Source organism: Ambystoma mexicanum, chromosome 2q (assembly GCF_040938575.1).
Source record: "Ambystoma mexicanum isolate Mex_15411 chromosome 2q, UKY_AmexF1_1, whole genome shotgun sequence".
NCBI lineage: Eukaryota > Metazoa > Chordata > Amphibia > Caudata > Ambystomatidae > Ambystoma > Ambystoma mexicanum.
In genome coordinates, this window is record NC_090924.1 from 1,013,137,335 (window position 1) to 1,013,158,171 (window position 20,837).

The window sequence follows — 20,837 nt, forward strand, 5'->3', positions numbered from 1 at the left end:
AGTCACTCACCACCTCAATGCTAAATACACACACACACAGCACACCATTTCTTACTTGCCAAAAGTCTAATATCACTAGCCAAGGTTTAGCGGCAACAAGGCAACCATGGTAGTGCTGAGGTGGGAAAACCATCCACAAGCCTTTCAAGGCAGATAAATGATAGGGTGCATGCATTCACTTCAACAATAAAGATTCAATATTTTCTACTGCAACTTGGGTCCATTTCCAGGGCTCAAATTGGCTGGGTATTATTTCGCTCCAGTATGCAATTACAAAGGCAGTGTTAGCGTGAAACAAACTGCAATCAGGAGCCAGTATGCAATTACAAAGGCAGTGTTAGCGTGAAACAAACTGCAATCAGGAGCTACTTCTGACTCCCTTTTGCCTGCTGGTGCCATACGATCACGTAAGGGAAGTGTCCAACTAGAAAGGGTTTATCCTGATGCCGATAGTACGCTTAAAGCATGTTGGGAACTGTGAAGAGTCGTTGAACTTTGCAGGATCTCTGCTGCTGGATTCCTTAGTAGCTACACTGTTTGATCTTCGCCAATCCACTCAAAATCATTTTCACAAAGGTGTTTTTGTTGTTTCATTCTATTAAATGTGGAACGTCCCGCCAAACTCACAACCTACCACTATAGAAACTGCGCTTAACCCTTGTTCCTTCCCGCTTCGGTAATTTTCATTTTTTGTTTAAAAAAATGCATTCCTTAACATGCTACAAAAATGAGACTCAGCATAGTATTGGTATAAAAGTAGCAGCCCACTCCTTTTCAAGTCGTTTAAGCATAGCAAGTTCAAAGACAGTGTTGAACTTTGTACTTTACACATCTATAAATGTTAGTGATGCCCTCCACTTTCCTCGGCATACAGTATTAAAGAGAAGTCGCAGAAGGATATCAAGGTACTCAATGTGAAAACGCAGGCATTAAAATCCAGCAGACAAAACCTTGGTGTAAGGTCCAAGTCACACGTAGAAAAGGTAAACACATTAAAACATAATACATGCGTTTGTGTAAAAATTGCCTACTGAAAGGCAGATCAAAGTTTTGTAATAGCTAACTAACAAATCCAAAACGGAGTTACCCGCTTTCCAACTCAAAACTTCCCACCCAAGGTCCCTTCTCATTTCTACCTAACCTAACCAATACACAAAGCTCCCACACTAGGGACTGCCCTCTTTGACAGCTACCTCAAACTCCAGAATTGTATCAGCGCCACAGCTACACTAGCCAGGCTTCACCTAACATATGCAAAATCTACCCCACCTCACACTTCACTCTGAAGGAACCCTTAGCTCCACAAAAGCATTCAGTGGCAAACCAGGCTACTTGAAAGGTTACCCGTGTGTGCTTTTGTTTAAACCCCCCTCAACATCGCAGTCTCTGTTCTTGGCATTAGCCAAGCTAGCTAGATCACAAAGCAGCACCAGTAATCTTCAAGTTCCACCTTCTGGTTTCCAAATCTATCCCAGGATGCCCGCTCTACCACTTCTACCTCTCACTAAACCCTTACTGGGAACCTTGATCAAAAGCCATCCTCATCCTCGGTGCCCCATCCTGAGGTGCCTCCTGCTTCCACACTTTCTCCCCCTAAGCTCCCGATCACTCCAATTCTCATTCCCCTGAACAAATATACAGAGCTTTTGCATCATCTAAAAATGTCTATTTCCAGAAGTAGGTACAGTGCCCCTACAGCAGCATGATCACCCCAATCATGATCACTCTGCCTGTCCCCAACTGTATACAATTATAAACGAAAGTATATATCCCAATTGCTCAGGCGCTCTTGCACATGCATACAGCTGTACTGTTAATGTCTCATCACCTTTCTAATGTTGGTGCTTTCTCCTCCCCAACAGGTAGATGTTTTATTCTAATTCTATTACTCTGCTATTGCGAGGCATCTGGAATTACGTGAATCACTTACAGTTGTCTTTGTACAGTGTTTCAATTCAAAGCAATATTTTCCGTAAGAAAAAATAATTTAAAAAAAGGATTGTCGCCCGTCAACCTTAATGATTAAAATGTAGTCATGTTGATCATTTACATCCCACACAGCACAAACTAAACAGTCTATACTTCACGTGATTGAAGAATAGTGACAACTAGACACAGATTTCTACTGGGGGCACAGTACTCAATGATCAATTTTGCGTTGTGGGGAAAAGGGGCAATATCACCCTGTAAAAACACAAACACCCCCCTTTCATGTAATACAATAATACAGTGTTAGGACAGAATTTTAATATACAGGGCCCTTTTTTTTCTTTTTTTTCAAACTTCTTTTTATTGGTTTTGCACATACAAGCTTCCAAGCTTCCGGTATAGCGTTAGACATCAAATGCGCTGCTCAAAGCTTAGTGAAAACAATAACAGAAGAAATTAAATAACAGAAACAAATAGCAATAATAGTCCTCGGGAAGGTGGACGGGAGGGGACATGGGGAAAATGGGAAACAGCATGTTTCACTTTACACATGGGTTGGGGAGATGATTCACATCAGCGTGCTTGGTCGCATTGTCCTAATGTTATCAGTTTGCGAGAGAGCTTGGGGCAGGGGTAGTCTCGAATGTCCTTCGTGTTCAGCTCACCTACAGCACAAGCGATTCCGGATATGCTTTGAGCCCTCCAGACAGATCTTTAGTCTCGTTTCTCCATCCACCGAAGGTTAGGGGGTTTTCTTGCCAACCCTAGGACCTGCTGCGTATAGTTATATCTTGTCCCGTCACCAAAACGGAAGGTCATTTTGTTTCCTGCCGCTATTAAGGGATACCTAAACTATACTTTTCCATGCTGGTTTTCCTGGAACTTTGACTTTATTTTTGTGAACAGAGTGACTTCTACTGAAGTCCACCGGTCATTGAAATGTGAGGTCTTGTGGTAACTCATATGGCTCCTATGACAAGGGTGCTTGTTAAGCACACCGTTTTGGTCTTAGGATGGAGTCAGTGATACTACAATTTTGTGGGAGAGTAGACTTGTGGCAGCTGTAATTTAGTTTTGCTTCACCAGGGGTACTGACATTTTTACTACATTAGTGGCCCAATAGGCCATTACGATAGCCATTGTTAATAATGGGGCAATATGCCCCAAGGCTGCGGGCCGCCCATGTCGGTAACGGCCCACTGCCCAAGTTCAAGGCCCAAGCTAATCCACCCCATTAGCACCCATGTATCGAACTACACGGGTGCTAATGGTGGGTCTTTTTTATTAAAGAAACTTACCTTTGTGTGCACCCCGGCGCCGCGCCATGCTTCCCAAGTATGTTTTCAATGGATGATGACCGTGATGTCATAAACATTGAAAACGGACTCGGGGAAATCTGGGCCGGACAGCAAAGTTAAGTTTCTTGAAAAAAACTAAAAACACACTCTTAACACTAATGTGGGAAACTGGGCGGGGTGGGGGGTAAGGGACGCTGGCTAGCAGCACCCAAGCTGCTCGGAACAAGGATTTGTACCGTGCAATACAGCCCATGTTCCAAGCATCCCGATTGACCAGTTCCCCCTTCCAGGGTACCAATACATGTTTATGCCCTACTCCCAGCAGATGAGCCCAATAAACCTCCTGTGTGGGTGAACCGGAGTGTCTAGTGGTTTTTAGGAACAGGCTGATCTTCCTGTATGAGATTGGTGGGCTGGCTTAAGTCAGACCTTGAGCGCATGGGTTTACTTAGCGCATACCCCCTGCATTTCATATATCAGAATGCTACCTAAATTGCAACAGGTTTGACAGGAAGACTGGCTGCTGCTTCTGAGGACCACGTTTGGCCATGTTGAGTGGTTCCTGGCTCCTCTGTCCTTGCTTCTGGTTTCTTCTTTCGGCTGTTCGAATCAACTGCTAGAGACTTTTCCTAGCCGTCCTCCTTGCCAGCTCAACTGGCTGTCCTGCGCTGCGACTGCTTCAGGTTCACCTACCTGCGAAATGTTCTGGGCCAAGCCTTCACCACCTAGCAGAGTGGTGGACTGCCACTACTCTGCCTCAGCTCCTTCTTGGGCCATCCTGTTTCACCCCCATTCGTTGCTCCCATCATGGGACCATTCTTTGTTGTTTGGCTGCCTCGCCCCTTGAGCTGCCTGTATCCTCTCAGTCTGGTTCTTCACTCTTCCTGGTGCCTTCGTAGCTGCTGCTTTTGCTTCTAGCTGTGGGTTTTGCATTTCTGGAGACACAGATTATCATTCCTTTTGTCTGTCTGGGTAGTCGCTGGTCTGGGTTCATGTCCCTGTGTAGCGAGCAGATCCTTGTCCCAGGCCTGTAAAAGAAGCCATGTACTTAGCAAGTTTGTCCACCATCTCCGAACTGAATTTTCAGCATTTTCAGTCCTTTTTATACCATGCTTTTGACACATACTAGATCAGTTCCCCTGAACGTAGGAACGGATTACCATGCACCCTGCCAGATGTCCAACGCCACTTGGACGGCACGACCCAGACGCGGATCTAAACTAGCACCCCTCAATGTACTTATAGTACATTGATCACAGACATGTTTTACCTCCATTTAGACTAACGCCATGGTTACCATGGCAACAGTTCACAACATTTAAATATTATCGGACCAAAATTTCGGGGCCCTCCAACCTTTGAATGTAAATTATTTGGATAGTGTTTCTTTACATCGTAGGAGTCGTTTGCACACCCAGCACAACGGGTCCTATCCGCATATGCCATGTTGGCAATCCAATATGGCCACCGCCATAAAAGACTGCCGTTAATATGGCAATTAAACGCTTTGTTTGCAACGGACGATGAGAGGCTGTCCCGCGCTGTGCAGATACCCAGACTCGCTGCTTTTCGAGCCGTTTATGGCAAGAATCCCTGCCTGTCACTGCGGCCTCATGCAGCATGCATCCATAATCATCTGACGAGGTGCGCTCACCCTGGGCCATGCCATTCTGTGTCCCCTTCCAATTCCCACGCCATAACAGCCATTGATCAATCCGCTCACCTGTTCAATCTTGATTAAGGGCTGGGTTTCGGCACAGTACCCTTGCCGTACTTACAACTGAATATCATTTTGCATGATCCCCCCCCCCCCATTTACTTTGTTTTACCTAGCGCCTCGAAAGACTTGTGTATAGGCGCATATAAATGCCATATCATATCATACAGCAACGATCTCCATGCGACGTTGCCCCGTTTTACTGTGGATTTTGTCCCTGTGCTGTCGTCATAACCACCTAACCGATCCAGTTTCCTGTCAGTAAGAGCTTTTATTTGTAAACAGCATTACCAGATCCTAGCTCACTCTAGCCAGTTTCTCATGCTAGCCTCTGGTCATTATCTACAGATCTGACCCCCGATGGAGTATTGAATCCCCCGTCTGACCACTTGGACATCTAGACCATTGCACCCGTGCAACCCATTAGGGTAAGACCCGGTTTGGGTTCAGTCTCTTTCGGGAGACCTCCCCCTACACACTCCTTACTCGCCTCTCTGTCTATTTGTTTGCAGAGTCCACAGGACACTCCCTATGCAAAGTTACTCCCTCCTGATGAAGGCCGACCGAACAGCAGCTATACCAGTTGAGCTCTATTAGGCGGAAACACAGTTGTGTTGACGATAGGACCTTTGTCTCAGCGTTTCACTAACGCACTGTCCATTTTAGTGCCAATTGCACTTTACATCACGAATGCACATTTGGATTTCATGTTAACCCTGATAGGAACGTAGAGAATGTATTTGTTGTGAATCATTATCCTAATAACAGTTTTTGGATAAACATCATTTGTACCATGTTTTAGATGTTGTATGTAATTTGTTGATTGTCCAGCGAGTATCGACTAATTGAAGATACATGCTTTTTATGTATTAAAATTGCAAAACAGCAGTCATTGTCACCATTTGGTAATTGACAGTAGGAGTAAGTGTTAACGGGGTTCCATAAACTTGCTCATTTTGTATCATGAAGGAACAGTATGTACTTGTCCATGGTTCAGAATATATTCTTTACAATCATCTTTGGGGGTCCTTTCGGTACAGAAGTAGTGGGGTTTTGCAAGCCCCTCACTACCTTGAATCGCCACAGACTTCTATTAGCCCAAATCATGCTTTGCTTTCATGCTTCTCTGGCCGTCTGGGTCTTAAACCTGGAGCCCTTCGGGGCGCGGGGGGAAGAGAAGGAGGTTTCTCCGGTATTCCCTGTTGTTGGTTGCTTCTGTAGCTGCACCTGTGGGGTAGAAAGGCTGAACCTGTGGGGTAGAAGTAGGATCTACTAAGTTTTAACAAACAACCTCCGTTGGCCTATGTGAAGTAGCCCCTTTTCTATGGAGAAAACTTTTAAACTCATACAAACTACTGGAAACGGGTACTTACCTAAGCTTTGGTAATTTCCTTGCTTCCAGCTTGGGTCCCTGAGGTTTTCTGTCTTAAACTGTGCCCTTAGGAAGTACCAGTATCTTGTTAGGGAATTTAATGACTAAAGCACTCAGCTATGTACTCTTTGCCCATGGGATAACATTTGGCACGTTGCTACAACGTTTGTTACTGTGTTTCTAAGCAAATCTAAAAGTTGAACTGGGACCTAGATGAGCCCAGCACATATCTCGTTTCACTGTAGTTGTGGATGCTTGCACCCACTCAGAGGCCCTTTTTTGTAACTATTTAGGGAAGTTACAAAATATTGGCGAGTACTCTACGCGAGTATTAAATGATGTTCTTTCTGCAAGCGGACATTGCAGGGAGCAAGTGACTTTATATGCCTTGCTAGTAGTTTGCAACCTAAGAGTTTTACCCCTGGATTAACAAGTTTACTCCCAACTATGTAAAGCAGCATATAGGTTTAAAACACATTTTCCTATTAAGTGTTCTATAATGCAATTGGGGCTGTGGCCCAACTGTTGTTCATCCTATGTACTGGGGATTTTAGGATATATGTATCCCTTCATATATATATCTACTTAGGAATCCTGTTTCTCCCCACACCTTTGTATTTATACAGGGATTGAAATTAAAATTGGATAAGCGGGAGCTAAAAGCAGCTCCTGGGTATAAGGCATTAGCCAGAGGGCAGGAGCTACCTTTGTGGAACAGGGAGCAAATCCACCTTCCACATTAAGATGCAAACTAGCATTTTCTCCATACTTTATGACCACAAATGCTTTAAACGTCGTACAGATGTGTCCTTATGCTTATTTAGAGATTACCCAACTACACACAGTTAATGCTATATAATCATGTGTTGATCGCCATCAGTTGGCTTAGAGAGTCAAAGTAGCTCCAGGAAGCTGGTGGTGTCAAGCTAAGCAGTCTCTTCTAGGCTACAAGCAAGAGCTAAATTGCTCCTAGGCTTAGGCCTTATATTATTTATACGTGTGGAGAGGAACTGTCCCAAGGCCCTTTTACAATGTTTCTACATACACTGTGTTTTGTGCTTGACCCAATGTACTTATTTTAACTGATAGTTGCTTTATGTTTAATTCCATAATAAAGACTGTATATTTTTCAGTACATCTGGGTTGTGTATTCCCTTGGTTTATCTATTGGGAATAACTTACATGCGCACCAACTTCTCCCCTTCCTTGAGCAAAGGTCGAATGATTTGCCATGGCTCCCCGTAAAGAGGGAGTTTTGGTCTATAATTTGGTTGCAACCCTGTCTTTCCATCAAGGTTAATGGCTACACACCCCTCTGCGAAAGACTGTTGAAAAATACCCTTAAAGAGAAAACACGCTTGGGGTCTTTGCTTTCAGCACCTAAAGAAAAACATCACAGGCTTAGTAGTCAGAAAAAAAAAATGAAAAAGGTTAAACCCTGACAATCTCTGCAGGAATTGGCTTGCACTACAGACTCTTCAGTGGCACACAGTAGGCTATTCTGATGTTCCTAATGATATGGGCTTGCGCTCTAGATTACAACCAATGGCTACCGGACAGCAGCCTTGAAGTCCTGCCTCACAGTAGATACCTGCAATCCTCCAGGAATTCCAGAGGACCCACAAGCCTGCTATCCACGAGTAGCCCTAAAGGGTTTTAATGACAATAAAAGCGACCAATACAGATAGACTAAACCTGTGAGATCTGTGCGACCCAGGGGAGCCAGTAGATGTGTAATGTGAGGGTAACCCTGCTTTGAGATGTAAGGTTGTAAGATATATGTGTATCCTGTAGCTAGCTCTCATATCTGACACCTAGACATTTAAGATCTGCAAAATCTGAAAAGGAGCTATGTTGTTGAATGCCTAAAATAGGTATCTGCGTTGACCACAAACTCCATGGTTTAGACTATTCAATGTGATCCTGAAATGTAGTCGGCCTAAAATGTTATTGAAAAAGCAAAATATTCTCCAAACTGTTTGTGTGATTTGTGTAGCACAATTCTGCCATTTACACAATCTTGTGGCAATGACCTCCTTGTGTCAAAGCTGAATTCTTATGCTGACCAATTATGCTCGTCAGAGGGTAGGTGGGAGTTGGTCCTGGATGTGGTTTGGAAACCCAACAGCCCTCTCGATTACTTTTAACTCTGGCTTTTTGACTGGATGATCCTAGCAGGAGACCAGAAACCGAACTGCCTGCCCAATTACCTTCCAGTCCGTTTAAGGTAATGCTTGTGCAGCTGCGCGATTCTTGTCTGGTCGTTTAAGTTAAGGATACTCATCACACGGGCTGCAAGCCACTAGCATATCTTTAGACCATTTGCTTTGCTCTCCCCCAACCCCAAACCAGGCACAGCAATTGTGGAGCTAATAAGGAGACTGCCTACAAAGTTTAGCATTTGCTGAATCTTTGAAGTGTATTTATTTTACCATCAACTTTGGACTGAAGGTGCAGGCAGAAGGCCATAAATGACCCGTTATGCCAAAGACAGGGGGTGACAAGTGGAAGCAGCTAATAACAAACATTTAAAAAGGGGGGGGCCACCAGGGGGCAATGAGATGTTCTGAAGTGTCTCAGCTGGTCTCCTCCCAGGGGCGCTTAATTGTGGGAATTGAGCCCTCCCCCAGCCCTGCAGGAGTTGAACCCTGACCCCCCTGAGGCAATCTGAAGCATTGGAGAGGTGGCAGAGAGCAATTCCGGAGCCCGAGGGTGTCGGGAAACTTGAGAACGTCCGCACCCCAGCTGGAAGCGGGAGCAGAGAGACAGCCTTCCCCGCCGAGGAAACCGCACAGAGGTTTGCTGGCTGGCGGTGGGGGAGGGGCAGTGGCCTGCTCCACGGGCTTACTACCCGAAGAGTGCTGCGAGTGGGGAACTCGTGGTCCAGACTGCGGGACTAGGGGGCCGGCATTGGGCAACGGACTCTGCCCCACAGGCGACCCAGTGCGATGAGCCAATGTGTCTGGTGACTGTCGAGCGAGAGAGCCCCGGCGCGGTCGGCGACCCCAGGCAGGCTAATTGGCGGTGGAACGGGACCCGTGGGAGGTCCTCGCCATCCCGCTGTCCCTGAGGTGAGCGGGGCGAAAAAGGCACGGGTGTGCAGCAGAGGACCGCTTGATCTTGTCCCGGACAGCAGCATACCTGCAGTGTGCAGAGGGGAAGGAGCGCAGGCGACGGTACTTCGGTCTCCTTGGTTGGTACACAAGTCGCTGGGTGACAACCTGGGAACCCTCTAAACATTTCCGAGTCCAGCTCACCCCTCTGACAGTGTTCCAGCTTGCTATCTCGGAGGAGGGGTGGCCTGTTGGTTGGTCGCCCTCCACCTCAGAAAGTGCTACAGTGGGAGAAGCCTTTTTCACCAGCGTACTACGAGTTTAGCAGTTGACTGGATGCTTACTACTGTTCCCCTGGTGGGGGTGGTCTACTCTCTACAACCCCCCGTTCCAGGGTCAGAAGGAGGGGGTATCCCTGGCATTGGATCATTGAAGGGCCGGCCCGAGGTGTGGGTCCTAGTCTTCAAGCTACAGGGGAGAATGGGGAGGCGCGAGCGGCGTGGAGTGGTCTGTCCGGCTGGCCCGAGGCCCCGGGTCCAGCTGTCCTCTCAGGTCCCCTGATCTTGCGTTTCGCAGGATCATTAACCCCTTTGTGGATGGACTGGGCGCAGGCCCTATAGAAGGTTTGGCGCACCCCCCGAACAGTCAGGCGGGGGGGGGGGGAGGAGCATCATGCAGGCCGCGAGCCAACCATAGGCGATGGCAGCCCTGTTGGAGGAGATCCAAGGCTTCAGGGTGGATATTAGCAGAAGGCTGGACTCCCTCGACAAGAAGGTGGATGCAGTGGAGGACTGAGTCCAAGCCCTAGAGGCCAATCAAACCTCGGCTGACCTCCTTGAAACACAGTTTGACATGAGGCTGGCTGAGCTGGAGAGGCGGGAGGAGAAGGTCAACCTTAAATTGGATGACCTTGAAAACAGGGAGCGGCGCTCCAACCTGAGGTTTCTTGGCATCCCAGAGCAGGAAGGGGAGACGCAGACGGACATTGCGAGAGGGGTCAAGGCAATAATAATTAAACTGTTTGATGGAGAAAACACCAGCGGACCTACTATTGATAGAGCCCATAGAGCGGGAGGGCGCGCAGGTGGGCCTAGATCTGTCCTTGTGAAATTCCATTATTATGCGGAGAAAACCAAGATTCTGGAGTTGGCGCGTAGGAAGGGCCCAGTTGACTGGGAGGGCGCTAAAATAACGATTTACCAGGACCTCTCAGCGCTCACTTTTTCGCGCCAGAGACTTTGCAGGCCCTTGACGAGGAGGCTGCAGTCCAAGGGAGTGCGATACAGGTGGGGTCATCCGTTTTAGCTCTCTTTTGAGGTTGATGGTTAGAAGTACTCCCTTGCTGCTGAGTCTGATATTCAGAGAGTGACTAGTGAACTATTGGGGGACTCCTCCTCGAAGCATGTTAAAGATGGAGGGAGTGGAGAAGAAGGAGGCCATTGTGAATCCTCAGAGTTCGTAGGCCGGTGTCGCATCCGAGGGCACAGAAAGTACAGAAAGGTGGCACCGCCATCACCGGGGCAGCCTGCGACTTAACTTGGATGAAGGGGTTTTTGTTCCAATTGTGTGCTTGGGTGTTGAGGGGCTAAGTGTTTGGCCTCGTAAAGTTTGTCCCTGCCTCCAATGTCTAAGCCTACAAGGTTGCTTATTGTGTCGGAGAGGGGGGAGTTTGGGCTTGTTTTCAAAGTGGGGGGGCTCAAAATGCTATGATCTCTTTTGGTGAGAATCGCCCTGAGGGAGGCGATCCTTGGTGGCCTGGTGGTGCAGCGGTTTGGATGTCGCAGTCTTTCCAGGCGCTCAGGGACAGGGAGGGTGGGGCGGGAGGGGGTTGAGGAGGTTTGTACTGTTGGCGAAGGGCGAAGAGGATGCTCCTCACAGGTGTTGGGGTGGGCTGTTTAAGGCAACTGGGGCTTCCGGGGTATTGGGGTTCCACAGGGTTTTACCTGGTTTACTCATGTGCACAGAGGCCGGGGGTTGGGACAACCACAACAGACTCCCTAGTGGAGTCGGGAGGAATTTTTTGGCTTTTTCAATGGGTGACTCTCCCCAGTTTTTGTGGGTGGGGTCCCTGAATGTGCGGGGATTAAATTCTCCTACTAAGAGATCGTTGGTGACTAGGGAATTTTCTAGGCTTAAACTTCACTTACTTTTTGCACAGGAATCCCATTGGGTCAAGGGGAAGGAACCAACTCTCAGATCCAAGGCTATCCAGCATGTGCTTCTGTCCTCCTATTCTGCGAAAAAACGAGGGATTGCTCTTCTGTTTCCCCTAATGCTCACTTCTCCCCCAAGGTTCACAGATACGACCCAGAAGGGTGTTATATTATGATCAAGGGAGCGGCGAGAGGCAGGTTGTTTACGTTGGTGTCATAATTCCTGCCCATCATGTCCCCAGCCCTCCAAGATGTCAGGCTGGAGCCAGGCCACGATCACCTACATGGCTCTCAAGGGCCTCTCCATCCCTCCAAAGACCCACTTGGAGTTAGACTTGGCGCTTGTGGCACCAGACTCACTCACTCCCATAGGATAACATTGGGGATTGGACTTGTAGTGCATTGATTGATTGGTTTATTTATAGAGCGCCTTACACCAAAGCACTGATGGGGACAAGATGGATGCCCCCACATATTTCAGTTCCCAAAACTGCATGTGCAGTCTAGTCTTTTGGGTGTGATTCAGCCCAGAGACACCTGGGATACCCAGAGACTATTTAAGCCACGCCCAGGCTGAGAAACATGCTTTGTGTTTTCTGCACCTGCAGCGTGACACTCACCGTGTTCGGATCAGTCTCCAGTAGGCCTGCATCTTTCTTCTGCGCTCAGCTCCTGCAAGAACAAGAACACTGTTCGGAACAGCCTTAACTTGCGGCGCTTCTGCCCATCAATCATCGCTTTTTCTGTTCTGCGGGCATCTTCGGCGGAGTCATTCCCATCCCAGCACGCCGTTTCCGAAGCAAAAGGGAAAAGAACAGAAAAAAGGCATTAGTAAGCATTCCGCAAATCTTCACTTATTTTTAAAGACTGTACGAACTTCAAACGCTTACCTGAATCCCAGCCGCTCTGGGGGAACTCTGTCTCCGGAACTTCTCATCCATCTGCAAGAGGGAAAAGACACTCCAGGTTAGCGTGGAAACATCTAGAGGCGCCGCATACCGTGCTTACTCACCGCATTTCTTCTTCATAACCGGCATCCATGCTGAAAACGTCGCGGCACCTAAAAGACACAGAAAAAGAACTCAGTTCAATACAAATACAGTAGGGTCGCATTGCGCTCTCACTCACCTTCAGCGCTACTCATCTCAGCAGCACGTCGCCATCCCCGGACACCGGCCATCATCTAAGGAAGGAAAGGAACGAAGTTAGAGAACTGTTCAAAAGATTCATTATACTTACCTGTCGGACTCTTGTCAGTGAAGTAACTAGGCAGCAATGAGCCTGCATCAATCAACGCGCCCCTGCGCTGAAAGCAGGACGGAGAGCACACTTTCCAAGAAAACAAGGTGAGCTGTGGATCAAAGGGAAGGGTTGCACCCCAGGGAATAAGGGGGTTCAAGCACACAGAGACAATAGGGAGTAAAATTCTACCAATCCTGTGTTTCAGGCCCAGTCTCCAGTCGAGTAGACTCCAGGGAAGGGTTTGAAGTCGTAAGAGGTCAGAACAGGCTGAGTGACGTCCCCGTGGATACCAGGTCAGCGTTACAGTTGGTGGCCGTGTATGCCCCGAATGAGGCGCAAGATGTTGGGAAGGGATGGGGGAGAAAATCAGAGGATTTGCGGAGGGCGCACTAATAGTAGGGGGGACTTTAATATGGTTCTCTGTCCAGATAAAGACAGGAAATCTCCCAACCCCTGCCCCGATCTACGGGCCCAAAAGAAGTTGGCGGACTCATTCCGTCGGATTAATGGGGAATTGGACTTGGTGGATGCTCACCCCGCCAAGTGCAATCATGAATCACTCTTCACTTTTTACTCCAAGGTGCATCTAGCATTCTCAAGGATTGATTATTTTCTGGTAGACTCCTTGATCCGGGACTGCATCTCGGATTTTGGGGTAGAAACTATTCGGTGGTCTGACCACGATTTGGTCAGTCAATTTGGGGGTCCCTCCTCCTGCCCCGCTCAGATCTCGGTGGATTTGCAACGAATCCTTGCTGCAAGATAGGGAGTTGAGACAGTCCCTTCTAGTCACTATTAAGGAATACTTTCTTCTCAACGACACTGGGGAAATGGAAGTTAGGGGGTGTCTAGGACGCATTTAAGGCCACGATCAGAGGCTCTCTGATGGAAATGGGTTCGAGGAAAAAGAGGGAGAGGGATTGGGAAGAGTTAAAGCTGAGAGAGCAAATTGCCGGCATTCGGCCGGGGGGGGGGGCAGGGAGGGGGGAAGAGCTGAAATCGCAGATGGGCACGGCAAAAGTGGAAGGAGCTTCAGAATCTCAGGGCGAAACTATCCGGCCTGCTCATGGGTCAGACGGAGAGAAAGCTAGCCTTTTTTAAAACAGTAGTACATGGAGAAGGGGGAAAAGGCAGACAGGATTCTAGCTTGGAGGCTGAGAGAGCTTTGAAATAGTAGAAGGGTGAACTTTATCTCTGGCCGGGCGGGGGAAAAATATTCTACAGGATGGCCAGATAGCTGAGCAGTTTAGGCAATATTACGAAGGTCATTATGCTTCGGAGTATTCAGGAGATGGGGTAGATGTGGACCGGTTCTTAGAATCTCTCCCCATCCCTCGTCTCACCCGGGAGAACTCAGACTCTTTAGAGCTCCCAATTTCGCCCCAGGAAATAATAGACACCATCTCTTCTTTGAGGAGCTGCACAGCGCCAGGGGACGACGGTTTCTCTGTCCGCTTCTACAAGACTTTCCGATCCACGCTCGCTCCTTTCCTAGCTAAGGTGTACAACTCTGCCCTAGACATAGGCTTCCTTTCTTGTACCAGGATGTCGGCACTTATTGTGGTTCTTCCGAAAGAAGGGAAAAATCCCTCACTTTGTCAGTCCTACAGGCCCATTTCCCTTCTCAATATTGATGTCAAAATATTAGCTGAACTCCTGGTGAATGAGTTGTCGAAACTTCTTCCTTCCAGGGTTCACGGAGACCAAGTCGATTTTATTCCTGGTCGCCAAGGGTCTGACAATGTGAGGAAAACTCTGGGCCTCATGCATGAGGTGTCTAAGTGGGATTCGGAGGCCAACCTCCTCTCCTTAGATTCTGAAAAGGCCTTTGACCGTATCGAATGGCCTTATATGGGGAAGGTGCTCCAAAGGATGGGCCTGGGGGACAGATTCTGTGGGTGGGCCTTGGCCCTATATAATGGTCCCTCAGCAAGGGTACTGGTTAACAGCTGTACTTTGGTGGGTTTTACGCTTTCTAGGAGGTACCCATCAGGGGTGTCCCTTTCCCCCCCCCCCTTTTGTATGCTTTGGCGATGGAGCCCTTTGCCATTGCGGTCAGGGCTGACAGCGGAGTTTCTGGGGTACAGTGTGGGGACTGCAAATTCAAACTATCCTTGTTCGCGGATGATATTTTGGCGTACCTGACCAAATCTCCATGAATCCCTCCCGCATTTGTTAATTCGTCGCTTTGGTTCTTTTTCTGGGCTAAATGTCAACGTATCCAAATTGTGCAGAATGCCGATTGGGTAGGTTGGACCACAAAATCAGGGGTAGAACAAATGTGTTGGGTATGAGAGTTGAGCGGGAATCTTCCAGGTATCTAGGCACCAATATTCCCAGAGACTTAGGTAAAGTGTTTGAGTTAAACTTTCTCCCTCTTCAGGGAAAGATCCAAAGCGATCTGATAAAATGGGCTCCGCTTACTCTCTCATGGTTTGGGCGAATGACCACGGTTAAGATGAACATACTCCCCCGGCTTCTTTATCTTTTTTCGTACCTTCCCTGCATAGTTCCGGATTCCTTTTTCGAATTATTACAATCTTGTCTTCTTCGCTTCATCAGTCTTATGGGGGCCGGCTTTGGCCTCCCTGATTTTAAACTGTATTATAAGGCAGCCCAGCTGCGTGTGCTGTTAGAACATCTGAGAGACTATCTTAGGACGTACTGGACTTACGTGGAAGATGTTCAGGTTCACCCGAAAAAGGTCAGGGACTTACTGTGGGCTCTCCCAAGATCCCGTCCATTGTCGGTTAGATCGCACCCAATCCTGGCTGTCTTGTGGGCGTCCTAGAAGCCTAATAAAGATAATAAACTCCTATCTTCCTGGCCTTCTCCCTCCCTGCTCCCCCATCTTCTTTTTGGGCCCCCCCATTCAATCTAGGTTCTAGAGGGTTCTGAGAGACGCAATCGTGGTCTGATCAAGGGGTGGAAAGGGCTGCCCAACTCTTTCGCCAGGGTGTCTTTGTTGAATATGGCCAATTGTCGGAGGTGCTGAGGGATAAGCCGCTCTCCATTTTTTTAATACCAGCGGCTTAAGGGAATCCTCACTCATGCCGGTTGGCTGGCTGACCTGTCTCGACCCTTTGAAAGAATTTTTGTGAAAGCCAAGTTCAGGAAGGGCTCCCTTTCCAAGATTTACAACGTGCTGGTCACAGCTAATTTAGAAGGCAGACGATTGTTCAAGCGCACCTGGGAGGACAGGCTAGGCCTTACCCTTGATGACCATACATGGAAGTCAGTCTTCAAGTCAATTTTTTCAGGGGGTTTGTATACAGCAGCCATGGAGCATAACTTTAAGATTCTTCCCTCCTGGCATCGTCCCCCCGTCACCTTATCCAGAATGATTGCTAAGGTGTCTCTGATGTGCCCTAGGATGTGTACTCACCATGGTACCTGGTTCCACATGTGGTGGGAGTGTCCGGTCATCCAGGTCGGAATTGCTCAGTTGGATCAAGGACATACTGGGAATGAGCCCCTCCCTTCACCCCTTGGAAGTCCTCTTGGGCATGGCCCCGTCTGATAATGAGTAGTTTTCTTTTTCAAAGGTGACGAGGGCTATGTTGAGAGCGGGGAGACTGGCCATGGCCCAAAAATGGAAGGGTTCCTCAGCCTCCACCAAGGCGGAGTGGCTGAAAAGAAGTTATCAGCTATTTTCACTTATGAGAAATTGTTGGCCATCGCCAATGATACTATGTCTGCTTTCCTGCAGGAACGGACTGTGGTTCTGTTAAGTGTGGACTGTGAAGCCTTGAAGCTGTGAACGGCCTGGGTGTATAATGATGTTCGAAGTCTGGGGAGGGTTGCCGGTAGCCTGGCCTGTTGCCACGTCTCGTAATGCCACCCGGGACCTCACTGCTATTGATGCCAAACTGAAAAGTCTTAATGCGTGTCTAGTCCTAACTTTAAGCCTCTTGTACTTATTGTTCTTGGAAGCCTCGTTTGCCTGTGCTTGGGGCGGGGGGGTGAAAAAAGGGTATGCTTTGCTTCTGATGTGTGTAATTGTTGGTTAACGCCAGATGTTGACTGGCAGAATTGTTGTTTGTTGAAAAGCTTAATAAAAACAAAGTGGAAAAGAAAAAAAAAAAAAAAAAAGAAAAAAGGGGGGGCATGAAAGAGGAAGATAAATATTGAAAAATAAGCATCGATAAAGCCATACAATTTGGCTTTTGAATTTAATCATTTGTGTGTGTTGACACCACTGTTTTTGCTTTAGAGATGAGATGAAGTCTTACATTTGCAGGTGCTACAATTATATGCAAGCACAAGCTCCCAATACCCGATTAACTCTTTCTGATGCCTGATAATGTCTCCTAGCCAGAGGGTATAGTGACCAAATGAAATGTACAGCCCTTGTGTCCAGTTGCTGCCATATTTCAAGTGCAATCTTAAACATCAAGTGCTGAGTTTTGTAAACGTGCTCTGTCGCACACAGGTGGCCTCTTGAGGTCCGTCCACCAATATCTATATTCCTATCTTACTAACTGTCCCATTTCTGTTTCTTACGCGAGCAAACAATTCTCTATATTCACTCTATTACATAGGGTCCCTCAGGTTACGCACTGAGCACTCTCCTTTTAACTCTTGCCCCTTTCGTCTGTTGTCTCTTCTTTTGTTCTATTATCGCACTTCTGTGCCGACAAATCCCAAATCTATGTCTCCTTTTCCTCACTCTCGGATCATCTTCATAACACATCACACCTTGTCTCATAGCCAAACAATCTTGGTTGCATGCCGGCTATCTCCATCTTAATGCCTCAAAATGAAGATTATCTACCTCTACTATTCCCCTTCCTCTCGCTCCCCCGTTCACCTCTGGTACCTCTTCTAATCTAGCACTTGGCCGATTCTGATGTTGGCGCAGTGAGCGTGCTAAAGAGCACGAATCACTGCGCCAAATCTGGACGCCCAGGCTCCACCACTATTCCAAGTGGTCCTGGCGGTCCTTGTAGTGCACTACAGTACACTGCCTTCATTGCGCCTGTTTCTAGCAACAACGGGCGCAATGGAAATTCTCGGCAGCACTTTCCTTAAATAACGACATAATCGCTATTTTACTAAAGTGCTGCGGAGAGAACACCTTAAATAACATATTTGTTGTTCACATGCTTTAAAACAATGTGCCAGCTGTATGCCAATATTTACAATTACATTACAAATTACGCACCCACCCATCCTAGCCCCCAAACATTAATCTTTGCCCACCCACCTGCATTGCGACCGGCTTCCTGTGGCACCCCTCCAAAATACTGGCACCAAAATGGTACTGTATATGTGCACCACTTTAACGCACAATAAAAAGTAGAGTGCCACGAGAATACCCGTTTTAAATGGCAGGTAATGAATGTGGCGGTTGCTAGGTTGGTTTCCAAACCATCCGAGCAACCGCCACATAGAATGCACCACTTTCAGAATAGGTCTTAAGTACCAACCTTTTCGGTACTTCACCCACATGAGAATGGGGCCTGTACCTCAGCTCACAACCTTTGCGTCAATTTGGATTCTTCTCTCTCATTTCCTACTCATATCTCTGATATTGCTCGTTCCTGTCATTTTCAACATCCACAAAGCACACCCTTTTCTCTCTTTGCATGCTACTACGGTGCTTATATCTGCTCTGGTTCTCTCATGTCTAGACTACTGTTCTGCACTTCTTATCGGACTGCCTGCCTTTTGATCTTGCCCCATTCTGCTCTGTTTTCAACTCTTCCATTAGTACTCGGCGAGGTCTTGTTCCTCATTCGCCAAGCTCCTTTACCGTTTCAGTCACTATCACAGCTTTCCTGTGAATCTCGCCTTTATTTTCCATTTTCTTTGTATTGTTTTCAAGTGTATTTCATGGACTCCTCCCTTTCCCAATCTATCCTCACTGATTTTAATCTATGTTCCCCATCATTCCCTTCACCCATCAAGATCAGTTCCTACTCACAGTTCCCAAACCACCCTTCTGCACATCTTCTTTCCGCTGCTTAGCTCTCTTAGCGCCCAAATATTGGGATTCTCTATAACATCTTCTCCCACTATTTCACAATTTCATTCCAACCTAAAAAAATATATATATTCCATCATCTGTCCGCCAACCTTGTAATCATTTGAATAGTTGTACTGATTATGCCGTTTGTGTAGTGCTTTGGCAAAAGCGCTATATAAATTAATAGCGTACAATGCATGGGCCCAACAAAAGAAGACCCCTTCCACGTGGCACAGGAACGTCAAAGAAACAAACTTAGAAACCAATAAAATTACTGACAAGGGGTATTTTATTTCTTTTTAAGAGGGGATTACAAATCTACGGATTGGTTTTACACATGTTGAAAATTCCAGTAGTTAATTTGCATATGCTTTCGACTGTATTCAGCTACAGCATATGGGTTTGAGGTATTGGGTTAAGTTAAATGCAAAAATACAGGGAAAATTCTACCTGTCAAATAAAAATACCAATTGAAAACAGAAGACAACAATAAACAATTCCAAGATGCAACTACAAGGAACTGGAATGTCATACATAAACCATTTGCCAGCGACTGGATTTGACAGAAAGCATTTGTAACAGGTGAACTGGAATGTCCACCTGGGAACTAATAGTCGACCTAATTGACAGGTTCTCACAGAAAGGGGAGATACTAGCCTGCAGTAGGCGACACTGTTCTAACTCTTGAAATGACATGACGACCCTCAGCCGGTTGAGGCCGCACTTACCCACATCTTGGTCGTAGGGGTTCGTGTTGAAGAGAGGCATGTCTATGCAAGGGGGCTACTGTGTGGTGCCAGACACACTCAGATGTCTGCCCTCAACACTCCAGGGATACTTCTAGTAGGTGTCGCCTCTCCCTGCAGGCTCACTAGCTATGCCAGGCTTCTCCTATTAGAGCCAGCTCCCCCAGCCCCTTCGGCACCTCAGCCCCGTGCCTTTCTCCTGTCCCGGCATCAGATCACAAGCAGGAGGTCCATGGACTGGCACCGTACTGCAAAGCATGCCGGGAAACCCAGGGCTGTTTCTAGCACTGCCTGAACAAAAGGAATATTCACAAAACAATGCTGACTAAAATTGTAGATACAGAAGAAAGACTCGCGGGCTCAATTTATCAAAAGACACATTGAATCCGAAACTGAAGGGGCTCGGTATACATACTGCTTGTAAATTATTTTAGTAGCATCGGCAATAAAACATGAAACATTCCTACTCTAAGTACAAAGTGCATAGTATGTGTTATAGTTGTAATATTTTACCAAATAGCGATGTATGTGGTGCACATTTTAAAAACCGGCAGTTCGCATATTTCGCTATCTTCCTTGTCGCTAAGAAGAATATTCTATTTTATTCTAGGTGTTCCCCGGATATTTATTTGTTTTGCTTACAAAACACCTTCCCAAGATGGCCGACCGACTTGTGATCTCCAGAGACCCGCAACGCAATGTTTTCCTCTTTCTAACGTTTTCTTAGGAACACTGCTGACAGACCCGTTGTAAAAACGCCGTTCCAAACGGCGCTCATAGTGGAAAAGAAGCAAGTCCCCTCTGGTGGTATCATAAATAATAGTATCATTTTGAATTTATGACATAGCACAAATGTTTCTTCTTTGAGAAAATCAATTAGGGAGTGTGTTTATTTGATTTTATGAACACAAAACCGCAACTCATATGTTAAAGCTGACCGAACTGCAAGTCTAACATGGCTGCCGGGTGGTGAAGGGCATGGGGTGGTGTCGGCAGTCTAGACGCACATGGAAAAGGAAAAGCGAGGACAGTTTTGTTACCCCCAACGTCCCTCTTACTCGTCCCAGTACCAGCCACCAGGAGAGGCATAGCTGCAGAGTGGCTCGATGTCGTGCGTAACACATACATGCCAACATGGTCCATTCCAGTCAGATTATGCAAGTACAGTCCTAATCTTAATTTTGCATATTGGGTTCAGGCATGGGTTTATAATTTGTAAATCCAGCACTACAAATCCTAGATTGCAAAATTCAAATTAAAACTGGACTAGCATCTCCGAATGTATAACAGTTGGCATTATGATAACACCTTGAGCTAATCCTGTTTATTCCCATTGTATGTTGGCCCTTGTAGTTCTGT

The 20,837-nt window shown here is 47.0% G+C and overlaps 1 protein-coding gene across 6 annotated transcripts in view; it reads right to left on the minus strand.

The window, feature by feature from the left end:
- The window catches only part of STAM (signal transducing adaptor molecule), an 876,495-nt gene extending 856,724 nt beyond the window's left edge, over nucleotides 1-19,771 (minus strand). For 2 of the 6 annotated variants that reach the window (XM_069648341.1, XM_069648338.1), the window contains exon 1: nucleotides 19,461-19,650. In XM_069648341.1, coding sequence (XP_069504442.1) covers nucleotides 19,461-19,500 — 40 coding nt within the window. In that variant the 5' untranslated portion in view covers nucleotides 19,501-19,650. Of the gene's footprint in view, nucleotides 1-19,460 lie in introns of all 6 variants that reach the window. The other 4 variants (XM_069648340.1, XM_069648344.1, XM_069648342.1 and 1 more) reach the window with 4 other exon arrangements.
- Between the last annotated feature and the right edge of the window lie 1,066 nt (nucleotides 19,772-20,837).